General features: G+C 48.5%; 1 protein-coding gene across 1 annotated transcript in view; it reads right to left on the bottom strand.

Annotated features, from left to right (window-relative positions):
• LOC135534935 (centrosomal protein of 152 kDa-like) overlaps positions 1-25,089 on the bottom strand; it is a gene marked incomplete at its 3' end in the record, with an annotated part of 26,251 nt that extends 1,162 nt beyond the window's left edge. Inside the window, exons 1-18 of the mRNA XM_064961720.1 lie at positions 24,880-25,089; positions 21,053-21,162; positions 19,337-19,409; positions 19,025-19,186; positions 18,538-18,768; positions 17,793-17,949; positions 17,476-17,616; positions 17,030-17,169; positions 14,210-14,410; positions 13,742-13,889; positions 12,189-12,280; positions 11,673-11,842; positions 10,234-10,402; positions 9,846-10,016; positions 8,756-8,886; positions 8,198-8,326; positions 6,720-6,867; positions 2,505-2,690 (exon numbers count right to left, since the gene is read on the bottom strand). Coding sequence (XP_064817792.1) covers positions 2,505-2,690; positions 6,720-6,867; positions 8,198-8,326; positions 8,756-8,886; positions 9,846-10,016; positions 10,234-10,402; positions 11,673-11,842; positions 12,189-12,280; positions 13,742-13,889; positions 14,210-14,410; positions 17,030-17,169; positions 17,476-17,616; positions 17,793-17,949; positions 18,538-18,768; positions 19,025-19,186; positions 19,337-19,409; positions 21,053-21,162; positions 24,880-25,089 — 2,769 coding nt within the window. The remainder of the gene's footprint in view (positions 1-2,504; positions 2,691-6,719; positions 6,868-8,197; positions 8,327-8,755; positions 8,887-9,845; positions 10,017-10,233; positions 10,403-11,672; positions 11,843-12,188; positions 12,281-13,741; positions 13,890-14,209; positions 14,411-17,029; positions 17,170-17,475; positions 17,617-17,792; positions 17,950-18,537; positions 18,769-19,024; positions 19,187-19,336; positions 19,410-21,052; positions 21,163-24,879) is intronic.
• Positions 25,090-27,500: the final 2,411 nt, after the last annotated feature.

Genomic DNA, 27,500 nt, shown 5'->3' with positions numbered 1-27,500 from the left:
ACAAATAAAATGGAAATATTCCATTTACATAAGTATTCAGGCCCTTTACTCAGTACTTCGTTAAAGCAGCGATTACCGCCTTGAGACTTCTTGGGTATGATACAACAAGCTTGGCACACCTGTATTTGGGGAGTTTCTCTCATTCTTCTCTGCAGATCCTCTCAAGCTCTGTCAGGTTGGATGGGGAGCATCACGACGCAGCTATTTTCAGGTCTCTCCAGAGATGTTAGGTTGGGTTCAAGTCCGGGCTCTGGCTGGGCCACTCAAGGACATTCAGAGACTTGTCCCGAAGCCACTCCTGCTTTGTTTTTCGGGTCAATGTCCTGTTGGAAGGGTAAACTCCGCCCCAGTATGAGGTGCTGAGGGCTCTGGAGCAGGTTTTCATTAAGGATCTCTATACTTCGCTCCGTTCATCTTTGCCTCGATCCTGACTATAAGCATTTCGCTACACTTGCAATAGCATCTGCTAACCATGTGTATGTGACCAATAAAATTTGATAAGACTAGGTCTCCCAGTCCCTACCGCTGAAAAACATCCCGACAGCATGATGCTGCCACCACAATGCTTCACCGTAGGGGGGATGGTGCCAGGTTTCCTCCAGATGTGATGCTCGGCATTCAGGCCAAAGAGTTCACTCTTGGTTTCATCAGACCAGAGAATCTTGTTTCTCATTGTCTGAGAGTCTCTAGGTGCCTTTTGGCAAACTCCATGGGGGCTGTCATGTGCCTTTTACTGAGGAGTGGCTTCAGTCTGGCCACTCTACCATAAAGACCTGATTGGTGGAGTGCTGCAGAGATGGTTGTCCATCTGGAAGGTCCTCCCATCTCCACAGAGGAACTCTGGAGCTCTGTCAGAGTGACCATCGGGTTCTTGGTCACCTCCCTGACCAAGGCCCTTCTTTCCCGATTGCTCAGTTTGGCCCGGGCGGCCAGATCTAGGAAGAGGTGGTTCCAAACTTCTTCCATTTAAGAATGATGGAGGCCACTGTGTTCTTGGGGACCTTCAATACTGCAGAATTTTTTTTGGTTCCCTTCCTCAGATCTGTGCCGCCACACAATCCCGTCTCTGAGCTCTATGGACAAATCCTTTGACCTCATGGCTTAGTTTTTGCTCTGACATGCACTGTCAACTGTGGGACCTAATATAGGCAGGTGTGTGCCTTTCCAAATCATGTCCAATCAACAGAATTTACCACAGGTGGACAATCAACTTGTAGAAACATCTCAATGATGGTCAATGGAAACAGGATGCACCTGAGCTCAATTTCAAGTCGAAAAGCAAAGGGTCTGAATACTTATGTAAATAAAGGTATGTTTTTTATTTTTAATACATTTGCAAAAATGTCTAAAAACCTGTTTTCGCTTGGTCACCGGGTATTGTGTGTACATTACGCACAAAACGCTTATTTCTCTCAAATGTGGTGCACAAATTTGTTTACATCCCTGTTAGTGAACATTTCTCCTTTGTCAAGATAATCCATCCACCTGACAGGTGTGGAATATCAAGAAACCGATTAAATAGCATGGTCATTACACAGGTGCACCTTGTGCTGGGGACAATAAAAGGCCACTCTAAAATGTGCCGTTTTGCCACACAACACAATGTCTCAAGTTGAGGGAGTGGGCAATTGACCTGCTGACTGCAGGAATGTCCACCAGAGCGGTTGCCAGATAACTGAATGGTAATTTCTCTACCATAAACTGCCTCCAATGTCATTATAGAGAATTTGGTAGTACATCCAACCCGGCCACACAACCGCAGAACACGTGTATCCAGATTAAAGGCACGCCCTACAGATTAAAGACACGCCCTACAGATTAAAGGCACGCCCTACAGATTAAAGGCACGCCCTACAGATTAAAGGCACGCCCTACAGATTAAAGGCACGCCCTACAGATTAAATGCACGCCCTACAGATTAAAGGCACGCCCTACAGATTAAAGGCACGCCCTACAGATTAAAGGCACGCCCTACAGATTAAAGGCACGCCCTACAGATTAAAGGCACGCCCTACAGATTAAAGGCATGCCCTATATATTAATGGCATGCCCTATAGATTAAAGGCATGCCCTATAGATTAAAGGCATGCCCTATAGATTAAAGGCATGCCCTATAGATTAAAGGCATGCCCTATATATTAATGGCATGCCCTACAGATTAAAGGCATGCCATATATATTGGAACCAATGTCTGAGTAGCTGAAACTGTTATTACTCCAACCTCGTGAAAGAGACAAGCTGATACGTTTTCGCGACACAACCACTAGACCAGATGACGCGTTTCTGCACATGAGCTACGCTAGCTAACGTCGCCTAGAAAAGGTGATTGGGGATTTATAATAGAGAAGCAGTTTTTGCCCATCTTTACACTCTACTGTCTTTGGCTGTGTCCGGTGAATGACAAATAAACTTTTATTTGATTTTTTTTTTGTCCATGGGGTGGCAGAACCGATACATTCATAATGTAAAGACGAGCTACAGATGGAACACAAGACAACTCCTACCTCCTCCTTCTCCTCAGTCCATGTTGCCTTGGCCTTGGTCAGCTGGGTTTGGAGCTCTTGTCTGAGCTCCTTGTCCTTCTCTTCAGACCACAGGGCTCTGAGCTTGGTGACATTCTCCTGATGTTGGCTCTCCAGGTCTGATCTCAGCTTCTCCAGAGCAGTCCTGCTCTCGTCTAGAGTTTTCAGCTGAGAAAGGGATGCAAATCATCAAAAAGCCATTTTCAATTAATTATTCGCTTGAGGTGGGAACTTTTCACAGAGATCAGAAAACAGCCCTTATTACCCTTCTAAAAATTGGTAAAGAACCTCTGGGAACATTCCAGCCGCGGGCCCCCTGGGAATGTTCCAGCCGCGGGCCCCCTGGGAACGTTCCAGCCGCGGGCCCCCTGGGAACGTTTTGGTTCCGACCTCTGTGTTGTGAGACGCAGAGTAGGATGAATGGATGATTTCCGCATGTGTGGTTCCCACCGTGAAGCATGGAGGAGGAGGTGTTATGGTGTGGGGGTGCCTTGCTGGTGACACTGTCAGTGATTTATTTAGAATTCAAGGCACACTTAACCAGCATGGCTACCACAGCATTCTGCAGCGATCCGCCATCCCATCTGGTTTGGGCTTAGTGGGACTATCATTTGTTTTTCAACAGGACAATGACCCAACACACTTTCAGGAGGTGAAAGAGCTATTTGACCAAGAAGGAGAGTGATGGAGTGCTGCATCAGATGACCTGGCCTTTTATTTAATAACTAGACAAGTCAGTCACCCGACCTCAACCCAATTGAGATGGTTTGGGATAGGTCGGACAGGCCAGTGAAGGAACAGCAGCCAACAAGTGCTCAGCATATGTGGCAACTCCTTCAAGACTGTTGGAAAAGCATTCCAGGTGAAGCTGGTTGAGAGAATTCCAAGAGTGTGCAAAGCTGTCATCAAGTTAAAGGTGGCTGCTTTGAAGAATCTAAAATATATTTATTTGTTTAACACTTTTTTGGTTACAACATGATTCCATATGTGTTATTTCATAGTTTTGACGTCTTCACTATGTTTTGACGTCTTCACTTCTACAATGTAGAAAATAGTAAAAGTACACAAAACCCCTTGAATGAGTAAGTGTGTCCAAACTTTTGACTGGTACTCTATGGCCTATATTAAACCAAAGAAACAACTCATATCTCCCTTTACACCGATTACATTTTGATGTAACCATCTGACATTGCCAACTCCGTTCAAGTCCTTGGCGACTTTGAAGAATGTGTTTTTTTTTTACGAACAACAAGACGAATTGGTCTAAGTCTATCGCAACGCTATTAAAATGCCACAGACAAAAATAGTCAATTTACCATCATCACATCTCTTGAATGTGACGGCTTTACTTACCTGGGCATTCAGATCAGACCCACCCTCATCATTGGTGGCATTCAGATCAGACCCACCCTCATCATTGGTGGCATTCAGATCAGACCCACCCTCATCATTGGTGGCATTCAGATCAGACCCACCCCCATCATTGGTGGCATTCAGATCAGACCCACCCTCATCATTGGTGGCATTCAGATCAGACCCACCCTCATCATTGGTGGCATTCAGATCAGACCCACCCTCATCATTGGTGGCATTCAGATCAGACCCACCCTCATCATTGGTGGCATTCAGATCAGATCAGACCCACCCTCATCATTGGTGGCATTCAGATCAGATCAGACACACCCTCCCACCCCCATCAATGGTGACAACTTTAGTGCATCCCACGTGAAAATCCCCCTCAAAAAAAAATGATTGGTCCCCTTGTATGTCAGTCTCCACAGACGAGTGTCGCCCCCCCCAACAAAATTATATTCTACCCTGCGTCAATTGTATTTTTTCAATGCTTCCTCTTTCACCCTCCTCTTAACTTCTTTAAGGACATTAGATGCCTTGTGTAGAAACTTCATTTGTAATGAAAAAAGGTCCCGAAAATCAGACTTTCCACTTTAACACGTCCAAAACGGGGCGGCAGGTAGCCTAGTGGTTAGAGGTAGAGGCGGCAGGTAGCCTAATGGTTAGAGTGTAGAGGCGGCAGGTAGACTAGTGGTTAGAGGTAGAGGCGGCAGGGTAGCCTAGTGGTTAGAGTGTAGAGGCGGCAGGGTAGCCTAATGGTTAGAGGTAGAGGCGGCAGGTAGCCTAATGGTTAGAGTGTAGAGGCGGCAGGTAGATTAGTGGTTAGAGTGTAGAGGCGGCAGGGTAGCCTAGTGGTTAGAGTGTAGAGGCGGCAGGGTAGCCTAGTGGTTAGAGTGTAGAGGCGGCAGGGTAGCCTAGTGGTTAGAGTGTAGAGGTGGCAGGTAGCCTAGTGGTTAGAGTGTAGAGGTGGCAGGTAGCCTAGTGGTTAGAGTGTAGAGGTGGCAGGGCAGCCTAGTGGTTAGAGTGTAGAGGTGGCAGGGCAGCCTAGTGGTTAGAGTGTAGAGGTGGCAGGGTAGCCTAGTGGTTAGAGTGTAGAGGTGGCAGGGTAGCCTAGTGGTTAGAGTGTAGAGGTGGCAGGGCAGCCTAGTGGTTAGAGTGTAGAGGTGGCAGGGTAGCCTAGTGGTTAGAGTGTAGAGGTGGCAGGGTAGCCTAGTGGTTAGAGTGTAGAGGTGGCAGGGTAGCCTAGTGGTTAGAGTGTAGAGGTGGCAGGGTAGCCTAGTGGTTAGAGTGTAGAGGTGGCAGGGTAGCCTAGTGGTTAGAGTGTAGAGGTGGCAGGGTAGCCTAGTGGTTAGAGTGTAGAGGTGGCAGGGTAGCCTAGTGGTTAGAGTGTAGCGGTGGCAGGGTAGCCTAGTGGTTAGAGTGTAGAGGTGGCAGGGTAGCCTAGTGGTTAGAGTGTAGAGGTGGCAGGTAGCCTAGCCTAGTAGCCTAGCCTAGCGTTGGACGAGTAACCGAAAGGTTGCAAGTTCAAATCCCCGAGCTGACAAGGTACAAATCTGTCGTTCTGCCCCTGAACAGGCAGTTAACCCACTGTTCCTAGGCAGTCATTGAAAATAAGAATTTGTTCTTAACTGACTTGCCTAGTTAAGTAAAGGTAAAAAAAAAACAAGTTAGGTGGCATTTCTTTGCCCAACTTTAGATATCACTAATTGGGCATTTCAGCTGAGCGATTTTAAAAAGGAAGAAATAAAAAAAATTCACCCAAAACAGCTAATTCACACTGTTAAGTAGACACTGTTAAATAACACTAATACGTGATATATATATATATATTTTTGTAAACAAATGTTTCATTTGGTCATTATAATAAGGTTGGTAGCAACATGATGCAGCTGAAGTTGACTTACAATGCTCTCTCGATAAAGGGCTGGCTGGCTAGTTGCTACAAGCAATAACGATACAACCCAATACACCCTGGAATGAAGAGGTGAACAAACAGGAGAAATGTAGTTCAGCCTCTTAAATTACACATTTCTCAAGGTAGGATTACCGCAAAAATATGATCAATGGCTCATCTGAGAGTAGATATCGCACCGTAGACACGCTGTCCGTTCCGGTGTGTACATACAGTAGACACGCGGTCCGTTCCGGGTTGTATATACAGTAGACACGCTGTCCGTTCCGGGTTGTACATACAGTAGACACGCTGTCCGTTCCGGGTTGTACATACAGTAGACACGCTGTCCGTTCCGGGTTGTACATACAGTAGACACGCTGTCCGTTCCGGGTTGTACATACAGTAGACACGCTGTCCATTCCGGTGTGTACATACAGTAGACACGCTGTCCGTTCCGGTATGTACATACAGTAGACACGCTGTCCGTTCCGGGTTGTACATACAGTAGACACGCTGTCCGTTCCGGGTTGTACATACAGTAGACACGCTGTCCGTTCCGGTATGTACATACAGTAGACACGCGGTCCGTTCCGGGTTGTACATACAGTAGACACAGTCTGTTCTGATTTTTCTCTTAATGTATTAGTTTGTTTGTTTTCTTCCTCTTGTTCAGTGTGGAGACTTCTTAACTGTTGTCTTATATAGAAAAATAATTATTTAAATATTTTTTTTCGAAATAAATAAAAAAGCCATTCTCTGCACCAGCGTTCCCGAGCCCGTTTCCAAACCTGTTTGTGCTCTATAGCGAAATCCACATGACAACAAGCAATTAAGACAACACAAAGAGATCTGGGACCGGGCTATTCATATAGCATCTTCATAATGTGTGTGTGTGTGTGTGTGTGTGTGTGTGTGTGTGTGTGTGTGTGTGTGTGTACTAGACTATATACCTCATTCTCCCTCTTCTTCTTCTTCTCCTCCTCCTCCTCCTCCATTCTTCCCTGCAGCTTCTCCTCCAGCCGGTCTTTGTCCTTGCAGAGTGAGATGTAGCACTCCTGCACTGCCACCATCTCTCCATTCACCTCACACAGCTTGGCTCTATCCAGAGAAGACAGGATTATCGTTGTGAGCGAGGTTATACAGGAGACCTCTTAAACTGTTCCCGACTGAGATAGCAGAGTATGGTTCATATGCTGCCCAGCAGACACTTTTACTCAGAGCGACTTACATGCAGGTGGCAGGTAGAGACAGGTAGAGACTTACAGGCAGAGACTTACAGGTAGAGACTTACAGGTAGAGACTTACAGGTAGAGACTTACAGGTAGAGACGGGCAGGTAGAGACTTACAGGTGGCAGATAGAGACTTACAGGCGGGCAGATAGAGACTTACAGGCGGGCAGATAGAGACTTACAGGCGGGCAGGTAGAGACTTACAGGTGGCAGGTAGAGACTTACAGGCGGCAGATAGAGACTTACAGGCGGGCAGGTAGAGACAGGTAGAGACTTACAGGCGGGCAGGTAGAGACAGGTAGAGACTTACAGGTGGCAGGTAGAGACTTACAGGTGGGCAGGTAGAGACTTACAGGTGGGCAGGTAGAGACTTACAGGCGGGCAGGTAGAGACTTACAGGCGGGCAGGTAGAGACTTACAGGCGGGCAGGTAGAGACTTACAGGCGGGCAGGTAGAGACTTACAGGCGGGCAGGTAGAGACTTACAGGCGGGCAGGTAGAGACTTACAGGCGGGCAGGTAGAGACTTACAGGCGGGCAGGTAGAGACAGGTAGAGACTTACAGGCGGGCAGGTAGAGACAGGTAGAGACTTACAGGCGGGCAGGTAGAGACTTACAGGCGGGCAGGTAGAGACAGGTAGAGACTTACAGGCGGGCAGGTAGAGACTTACAGGTGGGCAGGTAGAGACTTACAGGCGGGCAGGTAGAGACTTACAGGCGGGCCGGTAGAGACTTACAGGCGGGCAGGTAGAGACTTACAGGCGGGCCGGTAGAGACTTACAGGCGGGCAGGTAGAGACAGGTAGAGACTTACAGGCGGGCAGGTAGAGACTTACAGGCGGGCAGGTAGAGACTTACAGGCGGGCAGGTAGAGACAGGTAGAGACTTACAGGCGGGCAGGTAGAGACTTACAGGCGGGCAGGTAGAGACAGGTAGAGACTTACAGGCGGGCAGGTAGAGACTTACAGGTGGGCAGGTAGAGACTTACAGGCGGGCAGATAGAGACTTACAGGTGGCAGGTAGCCTAGTGATTAAGAGCGAAAAGGTCGCTGGTGTTCGAATCCCCAAGCCGACAAGGTCAGAAATCTGTCGATGTGCCCTTGAGCGAGGCACTAAACCTCAATTGCCCCTGTAAGTCGTATGCGATCACTGCGGGAATTGACCCCAGGGCCAAGCCGTTGCCACACACAGGAGCCCTTACTGTAGCTGTTGCATCTGCAGCTGGTGGTGTGCCGTGATGTCATCTATCTGAGCTGTGTGTTCCAGGGCGAGTTCTGAACGAACGCGGTTCACTACGTCATCTCTGAACTGCTGCTGGGTTCGCTCATACCTGGACCACACACACACACACACACACACACAGAGACCCACACACACACACACACAGAGACCCACACACACACACAGAGACCCACACACACACACAGAGACCCACACACACACACACACAGAGACCCACGCACACACACAGAGACCCACACACACACACACACACACACACACACAGTGACACACACACACACAGAGACCCACACACACACACACACACACACACAGAGACACACACACACAGTAGTAGTTCAATGAGTCATTACACACCTGCACAGTCGCTCATTTTCCCATATGATGACTGGTATCCATTAGGAAGAGATCTGTGTTATACAGCACACCAGCTATACAGAGATACAACTATTCTCTCTCTAGGGATGCCAGGACGCAGACAGTCACATATGTGCCAACCGCAACACCCCAGACGAACCTCTGAGCAGCCTCCTGCTTCTCCTGGTCCAGTTCCTGAATCATCTCTCTCATCTTGGTACACAGCTCTGAGTTAGCCCCCTTCACTTTCTCCTCCCTCTGCTTCAGCTCCACGTTCTTCTTCTCCAGAGTCTGGGAGGAGGACAGACCGACAGACGGACAACTATGAGAATGTAACACCGAGGTGGGTGCTGGAAAAAGCTGTTGATAAATCATAATAATAACGCCATTTAGAATACACTTTTATCCAAAGCAAAGCAACTCAACTACATACATACATTAAAAAAATTTTTATTCATATGGCTGGTCCCGGGAATCGAACTCACTAAATCAAATCACATTTTATTGGTCACATACACATGGTTAGCAGATGTTAACGTGAGTGTGGCGAAATGCTTGTGCTTCTAGTTCCGACAGCGCAGTAATAACCAATGCGTAATCGAACCTAACAATTTCACAACAACTACCTTATACACACAAGTGTAAAGGAATGAATAAGAATATGTACATAATAATATATGAATGAGTGATGGTACAGAACGGCATAGGAAAGATGCAGTAGATGGTATAGAGTACAGTATATATATATATATATATATACTGTGGGGAGAACAAGTATTTGATAACCTGCCAAATCGGCAGTGTTTCCTACTTACAAAGCATGTAGAGGTCTGTCAGTTTTATCATATGTACACTTCAACTGTGAGAGACGGAATCCAACACAAAAATCCAGAAAATCACATTGTATGATTTAAGTAATTAGTTGTTATATATTATATAATAGTTGTTCTCCCCACTGTATAAGATTAGTGTAGGTTATGTAAACATTATATGAAATGGCATTATTTAACTTGACTGGTGATACATTTATTACATTCAATGTTTTATATCCCGGCGTAGCGAAAGCACCGTGCTCTACCAACGGAGTTATCATGCACTGAGACTTCAGTTCAAACAGACATACCATCTTCACACCACCATGTCAAACCAGAACTACACTTGATGGGCTTGTCACAGATTGGTTGAGCTCAGCCTGGTGCAGCTCAAGTGTGTGAAAAGCCTTCTAGAATCTTTATCAAATGAGGAATAACCTCGAGGCGTTCTTGTAGGCGCTGCCTGTCCTCCTGCAGTCTGGACAGCTCTTTCTGGGAAGCTACATCTGGATGTGGGTCCATTGGTCTGGTTTCTGCTGGGTCTCTGGTCTTTTCCTGGTCGAGCTGGGTCTGTAGCTGGGTCTGTAGCTGGGTCTGTAGCTCGTTCACCTGCAGGGATGGGATCCGGACAAGAAAGAAAATATGAACTTTTGACTATGGGAGTATGTGGGTTTTAATTATACACTCGAGGATGAATCCGAAGAGGGAATTATCTTTATTTCATGTTTATTTAACCAGGAAAGAGCCTCGAGTTTATAGAAACCTCTTTTGCAAGGGCGACCTGAAAATCCTCAGAAAAAAAAAGAAAAGAAATCCCATCACTAACCTGTCCCTGTGAGTCCCGGAGATGGTCCTGCAGCTGACTGATCCTCTGCCTCTTTCCCTTCAGACTGGCCAGACAGCGCTGTAACTCTGCCCGGAGCTCCTTCACAGCCAAGTCCTCCTTCTCTCTGGGCAGCTTTGGGTTGGGCTCAGACACTCCCAACAGAGGAGTGCTACGGGACAGAAGGCCTTTTAATCCAAATCAATTTACAGACCGTGCAAAAGTTTGTATTATGTTGGTGGTGCTTGCGGGATTTGAACCAACGTCCCTGGCGTTACAAGCACCATTACCAACTGAGCCATTCTGGACCACTAACAATACACATGAAAAAGTATCTTAAGAGATAAGACTGGCGGTCTGGAGCTGATAAAACTGAACAGGGTTGGGGCCTCAATTCTGTTTCAATCCCGGGAAAATAAACTGATATTTTAACTTCTCATTTAGTTAAACTTCCTGAATTTGACTGAAATGAAATGGAATTGACCTCAACCTTGAAACTGAAACCAAATAGAAACATGAAGTTTATGTCTAATAAAAAAAAAAACAGAAAACGTATGCTCTTTCTTTCTCTTTTCTTCCACCAGATCTACTGTGTTATATTCTCCTACATTCAATTAACATTTTCACAAACTTCAGAATGTTTCCATTCAAATGATACCAAGAATATGCATATCCTTGGCTCTGGGGCTGAGCTACAGGCAGTTAGATGTGGGTATGTCTTCTGCCTCTGGGGCTGAGCTACAGGCAGTTAGATGTGGGTATGTCTTCTGCCTCTGGGGCTGAGCTACAGGCAGTTAGATTTGGGTATGTCTTCTGCCTCTGGGGCTGAGCTACAGGCAGTTAGATGTGGGTATGTCTTCTGCCTCTGGGGCTGAGCTACAGGCAGTTAGATTTGGGTATGTCTTCTGCCTCTGGGGCTGAGCTACAGGCAGTTAGATGTGGGTATGTCTTCTGCCTCTGGGGCTGAGCTACAGGCAGTTAGATGTGGGTATGTCTTCTGCCTCTGGGGCTGAGCTACAGGCAGTTAGATTTGGGTATGTCTTCTGCCTCTGGGGCTGAGCTACAGGCAGTTAGATGTGGGTATGTCTTCTGCCTCTGGGGCTGAGCTACAGGCAGTTAGATGTGGGTATGTCTTCTGCCTCTGGGGCTGAGCTACAGGCAGTTAGATTTGGGTATGTCTTCTGCCTCTGGGGCTGAGCTACAGGCAGTTAGATGTGGGTATGTCTTCTGCCTCTGGGGCTGAGCTACAGGCAGTTAGATGTGGGTATGTCTTCTGCCTCTGGGGCTGAGCTACAGGCAGTTAGATGTGGGTATGTCTTCTGCCTCTGGGGCTGAGCTACAGGCAGTTAGATTTGGGTTTGTCTTCAGGCGGAAATTGAGAACAAAAGGTTGCACCCATAACAGGTTAAAGGGCACAAATAGTCAAGTGTTACATTGCGTACCTGTGAATTCGTCCGTTCTCACAGCGAGTCTTCTTGATCCCCAGGTCTACATAGGAGTCAGACAGCTGGTTCTCCCAGATGTCTCCTCCGGTCACCTCGGCAGAGAGGACTCCGTGTTTCACAACAGACTCATACAGACAGATCTGCTCCTTCAACTCAGACAACTCCTCCTGAGAAGGAGAAATAATATGTTATCTTCCATTTTTTAACTGCTATAATAAGGCATTAGAAATAAAACCTTACATATAAACAGGTAGTAAAAGGTTGATCTGCGCAGTCAGATCCTGTAGAAACCAAGAGGTGACAGACGTGTTATAACCACTAAAGAAGGCATTATAAAGTCTCATGAATGCTTATAACAGGTATTTTTAAAGGTTGATCTGCTGTAGAAACCAAAGAGAGCGGTTTTATATGATACGTTTAACTCAACAAGTGAAGCAGAAACAAAAGTAAAGTGTTTGCGTGATAAACATTTTTTCAATATTCTACATTTCTGGATACAAACCACAGGAATACCTGCAAGGCTTTGTTCATGTTGTCACTCATGGTCTTGGCTGACTGAGTCTGTTGTAGTTTCATTTGCAGCTGGCCCATCTCCTGGACTGAACCTAAAGGACAAACAGGTGGTGGACAGAGGGGGCGTCGACAACCAGGTGGTGGACAGAGGGGGCGTCGACAAACAGGTGGTGGACAGAAGAGGCGTCGACAAACAGGTGGACAGAGGGGGCGTCGACAAACAGGTGGTGGACAGAGGGGGCTTCGACAAACAGGTGGTGGACAGAGGGGGCGTCGACAAACAGGTGGTGGACAGAGGGGGCTTCGACAAACAGGTGGTGGACAGAGGGGGCTTCGACAAACAAGTGGTGGACAGAGGGGGCTTCGACAAACAGGTGGTGGACAGAGGGGGCTTCAACAAACAGGTGGTGGACAGAGGGGGCGTCGACAACCAGGTGGTGGACAGAGCGGGCTTCAACAAACAGGTGGTGGACAGAGGGGGCTTCAACAAACAGGTGGTGGACAGAGGGGGCTTCGACAAACAGGTGGTGGACAGAGGGGGCTTCAACAAACAGGTGGTGGACAGAGGGGGCTTCAACAAACAGGTGGTGGACAGAGGGGCTTCAACAAACAGGTGGTGGACAGAGGGGCGTCGACAACCAGGTGGTGGACAGAGGGGCTTCGACAAACAGGTGGTGGACAGAGGGGCTTCAAGAAACAGGTGGTGGACAGAGGGGCTTCGACAAACAGGTGGTGGACAGAGGGGGCTTCGACAAACAGGTGGTGGACAGAGGGGGCTTCGACAAACAGGTGGTGGACAGAGGGGGCGTCGACAACCAGGTGGTGGACAGAGGGGGCGTCGACAAACAGGTGGTGGACAGAGGGGGCTTCAACAAACAGGTGGTGGACAGAGGGGCTTCAACAAACAGGTGGTGGACAGAGGGGGCGTCGACAACCAGGTGGTGGACAGAGGGGCGTCGACAAACAGGTGGTGGACAGAGGGGGCTTCAACAAACAGGTGGTGGACAGAGGGGGCTTCAACAAACAGGTGGTGGACAGAGGGGGCTTCAACAAACAGGTGGTGGACAGAGGGGGCTTCAACAAACAGGTGGTGGACAGAGGGGGCTTCGACAAACAGGTGGTGGACAGAGGGGGCTTCGACAAACAGGTGGTGGACAGAGGGGGCTTCAACAAACAGGTGGTGGACAGAGGGGGCTTCGACAACCAGGTGGTGGACAGAGGGGGCGTCGACAAACAGGTGGTGGACAGAGGGGGCGTCGACAAACAGGTGGTGGACAGAGGGGGCTTCGACAAACAGGTGGTGGACAGAAGGAGCTTCGACAAACAGGTGGTGGACAGAGGGGGCTTCGACAAACAGGTGGTGGACAGAGGGGGCTTCAAGAAACAGGTGGTGGACAGAGGGGGCTTCGACAAACAGGTGGTGGACAGAGGGGGCTTTGACAAACAGGTGGTGGACAGAGGGGGCTTCGACAAACAGGTGGTGGACATGAACAAGCATTCCCAAGGTGGTGACACAGACGGACACAGACCCGGACACACACACGGACACACACCGGTCTGTAGCAGTTCGGCACACTGCTGCTGGCTCTCCTGTAGGCGCTGTGTGAGAGTGTTGATGACTCCTGCTCTCTCCACCTGCTCCTCCTCTCTCCGTCTCTCCTGCTGCCTCACCTGATCACGCAGACCCTGGACCACCTCCGCCTGGATGATACCACAGCCACTGAAGTGGTTAGTCCGGGATTCACCGACATCAATGTGACAACTCTTCGGTTCACAGTCTATCGTGACCCGAGATTACCCAGGACCAATACAGCAAATTTCACCACGGATTATTTTAAAGCCTTCGGTTATAATAGATTCACTACATTGTCATATGCATGCTTGAACCTCTTACAATGTCTCATTAGCTCAAGATAATCAAAATAATCAAGATAATCAAGTGTGATACCAAAGAACAAGCGCTAAGTGATCATGTTTACTGGTTAATATGGAGGTCAACATCAATTCCACTGGGTCCTGACCTGATCTTCCAGGGCCTGATCGCAGGCGTCCAGTCTCTGCTGTAACGCCAACAGCTTGGCGTCGTGCTGCTCTCTGACCACGGTCAGGTCTCTGTCGTGTTGCTCTCGGAGTCTCGACAGACTGTCTGACCGACACAGTTCTGTCATCTGCTGCTGCATGCTGTCCACCGCTGCCTCCGCCACACGCTGCTTCTTGGTGTTCTGGAGGGAGACAGACACACACAGAGACAGACGACACACACACAGAGAAACACACAGAGACACACACAGAGACACACACAGAGGACACACACAGAGGACACACACAGAGACAGACACACACAGAGACAGACGACACACACACAGAGAAACACACACAGAGACACACACAGAGGACACACACACAGAAACACAGACACTTGTATTCCGCAGGCTTATTCTCACCACCTCTCCCATAGTGTGCACTGCACACTCCCCATTGTGAATCTTGGGGGCCAACCATAGTGTCTATAACAGGGCTCTCCAACCCTGTTCCCGGAGAGCTACCCTCCTATAGGTTCGGAGTCAAAACCTACAGGAGAGTATCTCTACTGTAAGTGACTGTGTAAGAGTCTGCTAAATGACTCACTACTGTAAGTGACTCTGGATAAGAGAGTCTGCTAAATGACTCACTACTGTAAGTGACTCTGGATAAGAGAGTCTACTAAATGACTCACTGCTGTTAGTGGCTCTGGATAAGAGAGTCTGCTAAATGACACACTACTGTAAGTGACTCTGGATAAGAGAGTCTGCTAAATGACTCACTACTGTAAGAGATTCTGAATAAGAGTCTGCTAAATGACTAAAATGTAAATAAAATACGGTAGGCCAACTCATTAGGTTCTTAAGAAATAAAAAATAAAATAAAAATGTATTCATATTATTATTCATGTTTCTTTTGACTTTGCCTAAAATTAATAAACGATTGTGTAGACTATATTACATGTGGCTTGTAGGCTGTGTGTGGAGGCCTGTCGATGTCAGTGGCTTGTAGGCTGTGTGTGGAGGCCTGTCGATGTCAGTGGCTTGTAGGCTGTGTGCGGAGGCCTGTCGATGTCAGTGGCTTGTAGGCTGTGTGAGGAGACCTGTCGATGTCAGTGGCTTGTAGGCTGTGTGTGGAGGCCTGTCGATGTCAGTGGCTTGTAGGCTGTGTGAGGAGACCTGTCGATGTCAGTGGCTTGTAGGCTGTGTGCGGAGGCCTGTCGATGTCAGTGGCTTGTAGGCTGTGTGCGGAGGCCTGTCGATGTCAGTGGCTTGTAGGCTGTGTGCGGAGGCCTGTCGATGTCAGTGGCTTGTAGGCTGTGTGCGGAGGCCTGTCGATGTCAGTGGCTTGTAGGCTGTGTGCGGAGGCCTGTCGATGTCAGTGGCTTGTAGGCTGTGTGTGGAGGCCTGTCGATGTCAGTGGCTTGTAGGCTGTGTGTGGAGGCCTGTCGATGTCAGTGGCTTGTAGGCTGTGTGAGGAGGCCTGTCGATGTCAGTGGCTTGTAGGCTGTGTGAGGAGACCTGTCGATGTCAGTGGCTTGTAGGCTGTGTGAGGAGGCCTGTCGATGTCAGTGGCTTGTAGGCTGTGTGAGGAGGCCTGTTGATGTCAGTGGCTTGTAGGCTGTGTGCGAAGGCCTGTCGATGTCAGTGGCTTGTAGGCTGTGTGAGGAGACCTGTCGATGTCAGTGGCTTGTAGGCTGTGTGTGGAGGCCTGTCGATGTCAGTGGCTTGTAGGCTGTGTGTGGAGGCCTGTTGATGTCAGTGGCTTGTAGGCTGTGTGTGGAGGCCTGTCGATGTCAGTGGCTTGTAGGCTGTGTGCGGAGGCCTGTCGATGTCAGTGGCTTGTAGGCTGTGTGCGGAGGCCTGTCGATGTCAGTGGCTTGTAGGCTGTGTGGGAGGCCTGTCGATGTCAGTGGCTTGTAGGCTGTGTGCGGAGGCCTGTCGATGTCAGTGGCTTGTAGGCTGTGTGCGGAGGCCTGTCGATGTCAGTGGCTTGTAGGCTGTGTGCGGAGGCCTGTCGATGTCAGTGGCTTGTAGGCTGTGTGCGGAGGCCTGTCGATGTCAGTGGCTTGTAGGCTGTGTGCGGAGGCCTGTCGATGTCAGTGGCTTGTAGGCTGTGTGCGGAGGCCTGTCGATGTCAGTGGCTTGTAGGCTGTGTGCGGAGGCCTGTCGATGTCAGTGGCTTGTAGGCTGTGTGCGAAGGCCTGTCGATGTCAGTGGCTTGTAGGCTGTGTGCGGAGGCCTGTCGATGTCAGTGGCTTGTAGGCTGTGTGCGGAGGCCTGTCGATGTCAGTGGCTTGTAGGCTGTGTGCGGAGGCCTGTCGATGCTAAATGTGTTTGTTAATTAGAGACCAGGACAATAACCGGCTGACAAAATGACAGCCACAGCTCTCGATACAACTTTATAATCCAACTGACTAGAAATTGAATACAGGTCTCCCATTAACAACCCAGGTGTAAAGCCAACCCGGGTGTAAAGCCAACCCGGGTGTAAAGCCAACCCGGGTGTAAAGCCAACCCGGGTGTAAAGCCAACCCGGGTGTAAAGCCAACCCGGGTGTAAAGCCAACCCGGGTGCAAAGCCAACCCGGGTGCAAAGCCAACCCAGGTGCAAAGCCAACCCAGGTGCAAAGCCAACCCAGGTGTAAAGCCAACCCAGGTGTAAAGCCAACCCAGGTGTAAAGCCAACCCAGGTGCAAAGCCAACCCAGGTGCAAAGCCAACCCAGGTGTAAAGCCAACCCAGGTGTAAAGCCAACCCAGGTGTAAAGCCAACCCAAAATACATTATCGTCATGGTAACATCAACAGACATCAACCGTACCTCGTGATCTCGGTCAGTAAGGGCCTGAACCTGCAGCTCCAGAGACGTAACGCTAGTCTGCAGCAGCACCTCCCTCTCCTTGGCCTCCTCCATCACTCTGGAGGACTCATTCAGACTCACAGCCAGACCCTCCTTCTCATCTGGGAGGAGATGGGGGGGGAAACAGGAGAGAGAAACATCTTGGTATTCAGGTGTGACAGGGTGCATTCAGTTCTGCCATGAGACGGCCTGGAGCTCACAACCTTCCACAACAAAAACACACCGCTCAAAGCACATCCCCTCTTAGCCAACAGAGCGTCGGTTGTCTAGTAGGATTCAGATCTAAGGAAAACATGTTACGGTGAGTTTCCACTTCCACGACACACGCTCGTGACAGTTCATGAAGTGGGTCAGTAGACTGAGCTAACTCGGTATCATGCTAGCGTCTGGTTTCAGTGTCCACGCACCTCTCACGATGGCAAACTGATGCTCCAAGTATCTCATATTGCGCCTTGAATCCTCCAGTTTCTGCTCCAGGTCTTCGATCTGTCTCAGCTGGGCCTTGTTGAGGATCTGGAGCTGGGCTAGCTGCTGAGTGTCTGCAGTACCTGGGACACACGCAACAACAAATAATCTCCTATCAATAAACAACAACAGAACAGGTCAAATTTTCCATACATCCTAGTAAAATATCCGAAAAAATAAAAGAAATGTCATGTAATGCTTTGGCCAACTTTGTCAAAAGATCATGAATAGCCAACCAAGACAATGTGAAAAGACTTACTCTGTGCCGAGTCCAGGAAGTCTCTCTGCAGCTGGTCATAGTGGTCGTCAAGCTGCTGGTGGGGGACCTCGGAGGTGAACATCTTGGGCTGAATGGCAGGCTGGTAGGGGTTGTAGTTGGCCTTATAACAGTCTGCTGATACCACACTGTCAAACTTCTACAGGAAGACAACAGAACAACAGTGAGACAATAAATCAATTTGATCAGCCCGGAAACTAACGCATTTCAATGCATTAATACTGGTAACATGCAGTCACATTACTGTCCTTAAAAATATTTTATTATTTTTTTACATATAAAATAAATCGACTCGTCAAAATCTTGTTGAATACCTCCAATAGAAGTCCAATGTTTAGAAGTCCAATGTTTTACAAAATATGTCAGCTGATACTGGATAAATGGTCTCGTCCCGCTTCATAACTGGGTTGACGATCTGCTGCTACTCTGTGCTGTACTGCACTCAATACTTATCTTTGGCTTAACTACACTGCTTGTAATGACTATATGCTGTCTTCATATACATGTACCACCTAATAGGATTTAGTTTTATTGTGTGCATGTGTGAGTTAAGTTTTGTTTTGTCCTCTAAATTGGCCATCCCATTCAACAGTACAATGAATGTCATTGTTAGTATTGCTGTCTTTTTTTATTTGAAAATAATAAACATATAATTTAAAAAATAAATAATCTTGAAGTAAAAAAAAAAAAAAAAAAAAAATACAAAATCAAATATGACCCCACTCACTTGGACATGTTTCCTGGTGCTGTTCTGATCCTCACCAGCGTAGTTCTGCTCGCCCCCATGGCCCCCCACTACTCTCTGGTATTCCACCCCAGGGAGAACAGCCCCACGTGGGTACAACTCATCTCCATACCCCCCTTCCTCCGTGGAGAAATCAGGGCCGGCTGCTGCAGACTGCTCAGTACCTACGCTGGTGTATGTGCAACCCTCACCATGGCCATAGTGCTGCTCTTCCTGTTTGGAGAGGAAATGAAGGTGTTTGTTGTCTTTAACCCCGCGTGACTTCAGTTGCAACTAAAATATCACAAAGGGCTGCATTTGAAGAGTCTCTGGCTCATAATTAAAAACCTTGGGGCTGGTTTCCCAGACACAGATTGAGCCTAAGAAACATTTCCAAAGGAGATGAACATCCCTCGAAACATCCTTTTAGTTCAGGACTCGTCTTGGTGATTTATTAGGGCATTTCAAGTTTAAAAAAAACATGACGTACATGCTGGTACTCAGTCAGTCCTTGCTGGTTCCAGGCCTGGGGGTGACCCTGTTGGGGGAGACTGGCATGGTTGGCATGGCCGTTGATCTGCCCAACGACAGCAGCCTCCTCGTAGGGGTACTCTTCATGGTAGGAGCCGTGGTCATAGTCCTTCTCATAGTTCTGCGAAGGACAAGGACAATATTGGTTTCCCTTTAAAATATGTCGCAAATAACACGTACCTGGATATTACAGTTAACACATGACCTCGATATGAACCCGTGGCACACATTCATCACTGACGAGGAAAGGATTGTTTGCTGCAATGCGTACTTCTTCACGTGAGGCAGGTGTTTGGTGATCGGACCATTCAGTTTGTTGGCGATTCCACGTAGGCTGTTGTGATCTGAGAAATCAATACAAAATATAAAGAAGTCCTACTAAAAGGATGATGATCAATACAAACGTACAACTCATCTGATTAAACTATTTATTGTTAGAGAAGGACAGAACATTTGAATAATTCGTGAATAATTTGTGTTTCTGCATTATCACATGATGGCTATTAGCCTAAATGTACCAACATTCAAACGTGTGGCCTACTGGGCAACGCCACCTAGCAGGCAATGCCACAGGCTGGTGCACATATACTACACCATGTGTGTGAGTACAAATCCAGACCACACTTCCACTCTCCCTCTGCTGCTACTACTATTCTCCCTCTGCTGCAACTACTATTCTCCCTCTGCTGCAACTACTATTCTCCCTCTGCTGCAACTACTATTCTCCCTCTGCTGCAACTACTATTCTCCCTCTGCTGCTACTACTATTCTCCCTCTGCTGCAACTACTATTCTCCCTCTGCTGCTACTACTATTCTCCCACTGCTGCTACTACTATTCTCCCTCTGCTGCTACTACTATTCTCCCTCTGCTGCTACTACTATTCTCCCTCTGCTGCTACTACTATTCTCCCTCTGCTGCTACTACTATTCTCCCTCTGCTGCTACTACTATTCTCCCTCTGCTGCAACTACTATTCTCCCTCTGCTGCTACTACTATTCTCCCTCTGCTGCAACTACTATTCTCCCTCTGCTGCAACTACTATTCTCCCTCTGCTGCAACTACTATTCTCCCTCTGCTGCTACTACTGCAACTACTATTCTCCCTCTGCTGCTACTACTATTCTCCCTCTGCTACTACTACTGCAACTACTATTCTCCCTCTGCTGCTACTACTATTCTCCCTCTGCTGCTACTACTATTCTCCCTCTGCTGCTACTACTATTCTCCCTCTGCTGCAACTACTATTCTCCCTCTGCTGCTACTACTATTCTCCCTCTGCTGCTACTACTATTCTCCCTCTGCTGCTACTACTATTCTCCCTCTGCTGCTACTACTATTCTCCCTCTGCTGCTACTACTATTCTCCCTCTGCTGCTACTACTATTCTCCCTCTGCTGCTACTACTATTCTCCCTCTGCTGCTACTACTATTCTCCCTCTGCTGCTACTACTATTCTCCCTCTGCTGCTACTACTATTCTCCCTCTGCTGCTACTACTATTCTCCCTCTGCTGCTACTACTATTCTCCCTCTGCTGCTACTACTTTCTCCCTCTGCTGCTACTACTATTCTCCCTCTGCTGCTACTACTATTCTCCCTCTGCTGCTACTACTATTCTCCCTCTGCTGCTACTACTATTCTCCCTCTGCTGCTACTACTATTCTCCCTCTGCTGCTACTACTATTCTCCCTCTGCTGCTACTACTGCTACTACTATTCTCCCTCTGCTGCAACTACTATTCTCCCTCTGCTGCTACTACTATTCTCCCTCTGCTGCAACTACTATTCTTCCTCTGCTGCTACTACTATTCTCCCTCTGCTGCTACTACTGCTACTACTATTCTCCCTCTGCTGCAACTACTATTCTCCCTCTGCTGCTACTACTATTCTCCCTCTGCTGCTACTACTGCTACTACTATTCTCCCTCTGCTGCTACTTCTCTCCCTCTCCATTTCATCTCAGCCTCTGGCTGAAAAATAAATAACCTTACCTGTTCCGTGTGTCTGGGTTGCTGCAGGCAGAGCAGTCCAGCTCAGGAGAGGAGGAGTCTCTGCTGTCCTCCAGCATGTCATCAGGCAGGTCAGTGAGCAGCTTGTGGAGCTAGAGAAGAAACACAACAAGTGGACTCACTGTGCGGTAGTTACCTTGGTTACTGAGTTATACAATAACACAGTCTAGGAAAACAGTGGGGGCAACCGCTCAAACAGTTCAACGAATTCCCTCAGCCAGGAGTTATAGAAAAACTGGAGAATGTTCACAGGACTGCTTAAAAAAGATAGGTATTTATTTCTAAACAAACAAATACCAATTTTTAAAGTGCATCTTTCCTCCAAAATCCAACATGTGAAAATCATTTTTCCATTTTCACTGTAGTCATTTCTGATATGACACAAACTGCATGAAGCAAATAACCTCCAGCGTTGAGGGACAAACAAGCCAGCGTTGAGGGACAAACAAGCCAGCGTTGAGGGACAAACAAGCCAGCGTTGAGGGACAAACAAGCCAGCGTTGAGGGACAAACAAGCCAGCGTTGAGAGACAAACAAGCCAGCGTTGAGAGAAAACAAGCCAGCGTTGAGGGACAAACAAGCCAGCGTTGAGGGACAAACAAGCCAGCGTTGAGAGACAAACAAGCCAGCGTTGAGAGACAAACAAGCCAGCGTTGAGGGACAAACAAGCCAGCGTTGAGGGACAAACAAGAGGGACAAACAAGCCAGCGTTGAGGGACAAACAAGCCAGCGTTGAGGGACAAACAAGCCAGCGTTGAGAGACAAACAAGCCAGCGTTGAGGGACAAACAAGCCAGCGTTGAGGACAAACAAGCCAGCGTTGAGGGACAAACAAGCCAGCGTTGAGGGACAAACAAGCCAGCGTTGAGGGACAAACAAGCCAGCGTTGAGGACAAACAAGCCAGCGTTGAGGGACAAACAAGCCAGCGTTGAGGGACAAACAAACCAGCGTTGAACAAACAAGCCAGACAAACAAGCCAGCGTTAGGGACAAACAAGCCAGCGTTGAGGACAAACAAGCCAGCGTTGAGAGACAAACAAGCCAGCGTTGAGAGACAAACAAGCCAGCGTTGAGAGACAAACAAGCCAGCGTTGAAAGACAAACAAGCCAGCGTTGAGGGACAAACAAGCCAGCGTTGAGGGACAAACAAGCCAGCGTTGAGGGACAAACAAGCCAGCGTTGAGGACAAACAAGCCAGCATTGAGGACAAACAAGCCAGCGTTGAGGGACAAACAAGCCAGCGTTGAGGGACAAACAAGCCAGCGTTGAGGGACAAACAAGCCAGCGTTGAGGGACAAACAAGCCAGCATTGAGGGACAAACAAGCCAGCATTGAGGACAAACAAGCCAGCATTGAGGACAAGCAAGCCAGCATTGAGGACAAGCAAGCCAGCGTTGAGAGACAAACAAGCCAGCGCTGAGAGACAAACAAGCCAGCGCTGAGAGACAAACAAGCCAGCGTTGAGGGACAAACAAGCCAGCGTTGAGAGACAAACAAGCCAGCGTTGAGGGACAAACAAGCCAGCGTTGAGGACAAACAAGCCAGCGTTGAGGGACAAACAAGCCAGCGTTGAGGGACAAACAAGCCAGCGTTGAGGGACAAACAAGCCAGCGTTGAGGGACAAACAAGCCAGCGTTGAGGGACAAACAAGCCAGCGTTGAGGGACAAACAAGCCAGCGTTGAAAGACAAACAAGCCAGCGTTGAGGGACAAACAAGCCAGCGTTGAGGGACAAACAAGCCAGCGTTGAGGGAAAGATTAGCTCCTCCTCCCTTAGTGAAGAGTTGCTGTTGGACATTAAGTCAGGCGTCACGCCCAGGCGAACAGACTCCCACGACAGGTTTCCCTGACAGCCATCAACATAAATACACGTGCTCTACACTACCGAGAGCGACAGCCCTGAGTGAAGAGAAAGGCTGAAAACGCACCCCATTGCCTTTAGTTAACTTCCTTTCTGACCAGCCGTGCTCAAATGTAATGCACTTACTATACAGGAAATAGGGTGACATTTTAGTAGACTCGAGCCCGAAGTAGACTGCAGCCTGTAGCCTGTAGCCTGTAGTAGACTGTAGCCTGAAGTAGACTGCAGCCTTTAGCCTGAAGTAGACTGTAGCCTGAAGTAGCCTCTAGCCTGAAGTAGCCTGTAGCCTGAAGTAGACTGTAGCCTGAAGTAGACTCGAGCCTGAAGTAGCCTGTAGTAGACTGTAGCCTGAAGTAGACTCGAGCCTGAAGTAGACTGTAGCCCGAAGTAGACTCGAGCCCGAAGTAGACTCGAGCCCGAAGTAGACTGCAGCCTGAAGTAGCCTCTAGCCTGAAGTAGCCTGTAGCCTGAAGTAGACTGTAGCCTGGAGTAGACTGTAGCCTGGAGTAGACTGTAGCCTGTAGCATGAAGTAGACTCTAGCCTGAAGTAGACTCTAGCCTGAAGTAGACTCTAGCCCGGAGTAGACTCTAGCCCGGAGTAGACTCTAGCCCGGAGTAGACTCTAGCCCGAAGTAGACTCTAGCCCGAAGTAGACTCTAGCCCGAAGTAGACTCTAGCCCGAAGTAGACTCTAGCCCGAAGTAGACTCTAGCCCGAAGTAGACTCTAGCCCGAAGTAGACTCTAGCCCGAAGTAGACTCCAGCCCGAAGTAGACTGTAGCCCGAAGTAGACTGTAGCCTGAAGTAGCCTGTAGCCTGAAGTAGCCTGTAGCCTGAAGTAGACTCTAGCCCGAAGTAGACTCTAGCCCGAAGTAGACTCCAGCCCGAAGTAGACTGTAGCCTGAAGTGGACTCCTAGCCAAGTAGACTGCAGCCTGAAGTAGCCTCTAGCCCGAAGTAGACTGTAGCCTGAAGTAGCCTGCAGCAGCCTGAAGTAGACTGTAGCCAGAAGTAGCCTGTAGCCTGTAGTAGCCTGTAGCATGAAGTAGACTGTAGAATGAAGTAGCCTGTAGCCTGAAGTAGCCTGTAGCAGCCTGTAGTAGCCTGTATTATGAAGTAGACTGTAGCCTGAAGTAGCCTGAAGTAGACTGTAGCCTGAAGTAGACTGTAGCCTGAAGTAGACTGTAGCCTGAAGTAGCCTGAAGTAGCCTGTAGCCTGAAGTAGACTGTAGCCGTTAGTAGACTGTAGCCTGTAGTAGACTGTAGCCTGAAGTAGACCGTAGCCTGAAGTAGCCTGTAGTAGACTGTAGCCTGTAGTAGACTGTAGCCTGAAGTAGACTGTAGCCTGAAGTAGCCTGTAGCATGAAGTAGCCTGTAGCATGAAGTAGCCTGTAGTAGACTGTAGCCTGAAGTAGCCTGTAGTAGACTGTAGCCTGAAGTAGCCTGTAGTAGACTGTAGTAGACTGTAGCCTGAAGTAGCCTGAAGTAGACTGTAGCCTGAAGTAGACTGTAGCCTGTAGCATGAAGTAGCCTGTAGTAGACTGTAGCCTGAAGTAGCCTGTAGTAGCCTGTAGTAGACTGTAGCCTGAAGTAGCCTGTAGCCTGAAGTAGCCTGAAGTAGCCTGAAGTAGACTGTAGCCTGAAGTAGCCTGAAGTAGACTGTAGCCTGAAGTAGACTGTAGCCTGAAGTAGCCTGTAGTAGACTGTAGCCTGAAGTAACCTGTAGCCTGTAGCCTGAAGTAGCCTGTAGCCTGAAGTAGCCTGTAGTAGACTGTAGCCTGAAGTAGCCTGTAGCCTGAAGTAGCCTGTAGCCTGTAGTAGCCTGAAGTAGCCTGTAGCCTGTAGTAGCCTGAAGTAGCCTGTAGTAGACTGTAGCCTGTAGTAGACTGTAGTAGACTGTAGCCTGAAGTAGCCTGAGTGAACTTAACAGGAAAGGCAGAGACAGCTACTTACTTCCCATAAGGACTGTTGGATGTTCCTCACATTTTCCACCGTGTCCTCAATCATAGGACGCATATCCCCAACCAGAGCAGGACTCACTAAAATGTCCCACTCGGGGGAGTTATCAACAGAAGTGAGGAACGCATCAACTTCAGCTCCTGAGCCACACGATTCCAGTCTGGTGTCGCCACACAGAGGATCATTCTTGTGACGATGAAACATTCGAAGGCAATGCGGCCAGACATGTTCTAGGCTAGCCTTGTGTTCCCAGTCAGTTGGCTCTGTTGTTGGTTCTCACACACATCATACAGCCTGGTTAACTGGAGCAGACCCAACATTTTTCACATGACTAACTTGCATACATAACAGCCTCCTGTACGTACAGCATACAAGCAAAAATGTAGTCAGTTCTCTGTAGAATAAATCCAGTTTTTTTTTAAACGCAATGTTAATCCAATGATAATCCAGTCAGGTTTCAATAATCCAGCCATGCTTGATCTAGTCTGGTAAAATGCAACTCTAATGTTTTATAATCCATAGAGTGAGCGGTCTGGTATAGTCAAATCTAGTTGAACGCAACCCTGCTCCAGCTTCACTCTACTGAGCGTGAGAGCGACAGACAGAGATATTATGATGTTTAACTTTAAAAAGAGAAAATACAGAGTAGAGCTAGCTTCACTATGACAACAGGCTGACAGCCTTTCACCTGCCTGCCTGGGTCAATAATATCCCAGCACAGCACAGGTAACAGGTTCAGGGTTGAACAGAGCAGATGGCTGAGAGGTGAGTAACACACCGAGCATGCCTACATCTGATTGGAGCAAGCGGTATGTTAGAAATACAAAGAAAACGTCAGGCTACATCCTAAAGGCTTACCCTCCTCAAGGTTCCCACTGAACAGATACCCTCCTCAAGGTTCCCACTGAACAGATACCTCTCCTTAAGGTTCCCAAGGCTCCCACTGTACCCTCAGGATAACAGATACATCCCACTGTACAGAGGTTCCCACTGTACAGATACCCTCCTCAGGTTCCCACTGAACAGATACCCTCCTCAAGGTTCCCACTGTACAGATACCCTCCTCAACAAGGTTCCCACTGAACAGATACCCTCAAGGTTCCCACTGAACAGATACCCTCCTCAAGGTTCCCACTGAACAGATACCCTCCCTCAAGGTTCCCACTGAACAGATACCCCCTCAAGGTTCCCACTGAACAGATACCCTCCTCAAGGTTCCCACTGTACAGATACCCCTCCTCCAGGTCTGAACAGATACCCTCCTCAAGGTTCCCACTGAACAGATACCTCCTCCTCAGATTCTCTCCGGGTTCCCACTGAACAGATACCTCCTGCTGGTTCCCACTGAACAGATACCCTCCTCAAGGTTCCCACTGAACAGATACCATCCTCAAGGTTCCCACTGAACAGATACCCTCCTCAAGGTTCCCACGGAACAGATACCCTCCTTCCTCAAGGTTCCCACTGAACAGAACAGATACTCCTCCTCAAGGTTCCCACTGAACAGATACCTCCTCAAGGTTCCCACAGATGAACAACAGATACCTCCTCAAGGTTCCCACTGAACAGATACCTCCTCAAGGTTCCCACTGAACAGATACCTCCTCAAGGTTCCCACTGAACAGATACCCTCCTCAAGGTTCCCACTGAACAGATACCTCCTCAAGGTTCCCACTGATCAGATACCCTCCTCAAGGTTCCCACTGAACAGATACCCTCCCTCAAGGTTCCCACTGAACAGATTCCCACTGTAAAGGTTCCCACTGAACAGATACCCTCCTCAAGGTTCCCACTGTACAGATACCTCCTCAAGGTTCCCACTGAACAGATACCTCCCTCAAGGTTCCCACTGAACAGATACCCTCCTCAAGGTTCCCACTGTACAGATACCCTCCTCAAGGTTCCCACTGAACAGATACCTCCTCAAGGTTCCCACTGAACAGATACCTCCTCAGTTCCCACTGAACAGATACTCTCCTCAAGGTTCCCACTGAACAGATACCTCCTCAAGGTTCCCACTGAACAGATACCTCAAGGTTCCCATCAACAGATACCCTCCTCAAGGTTCCTACTGACAGATACCATCCACTAAGAACAGATACTCCTCCTCAAGGTTCCCACTGTACAGATACCTCCTCAAGGTTCCCACTGTACAGATACCCTCCTCAAGGTTCCCACTGAACAGATACCCTCCTCAAGGTTCCCACTGAACAGAGACCCTCTCAACAAGGTTCCCACTGAACAGATACCCTCCTGGTTCCCACTGAACAGATACCCTCCTCAAGGTTCCCACTGAACAGATACCCTCCTCAAGGTTCCCACTGAACAGATACCTCCTCAAGGTTCCCACTGAACAGATACCATCCTCAAGGTTCCCACTGAACAGATACCTCCTCAAGGTTCCCACTGAACAGATACCCTCCTCAAGGTTCCCACTGAACAGATACCCTCCTCAAGGTTCCCACTGTAACAGATACCCTCCTCAAGGTTCCCACTGAACAGAGACCCTCCAACAAGGTTCCTACTGAACAGATACCTCCCTCAAGGTTCCCACTGAACAGATACCCTCCTCAAGGTTCCCACTGAACAGATACCCTCCTCAAGGTTCCCACTGT

This window comes from Oncorhynchus masou, unplaced genomic scaffold (assembly GCF_036934945.1).
Source record: "Oncorhynchus masou masou isolate Uvic2021 unplaced genomic scaffold, UVic_Omas_1.1 unplaced_scaffold_4185, whole genome shotgun sequence".
Taxonomy (NCBI): domain Eukaryota; kingdom Metazoa; phylum Chordata; class Actinopteri; order Salmoniformes; family Salmonidae; genus Oncorhynchus; species Oncorhynchus masou.
This window is presented reverse-complemented; position numbering and strand designations above follow the sequence as displayed.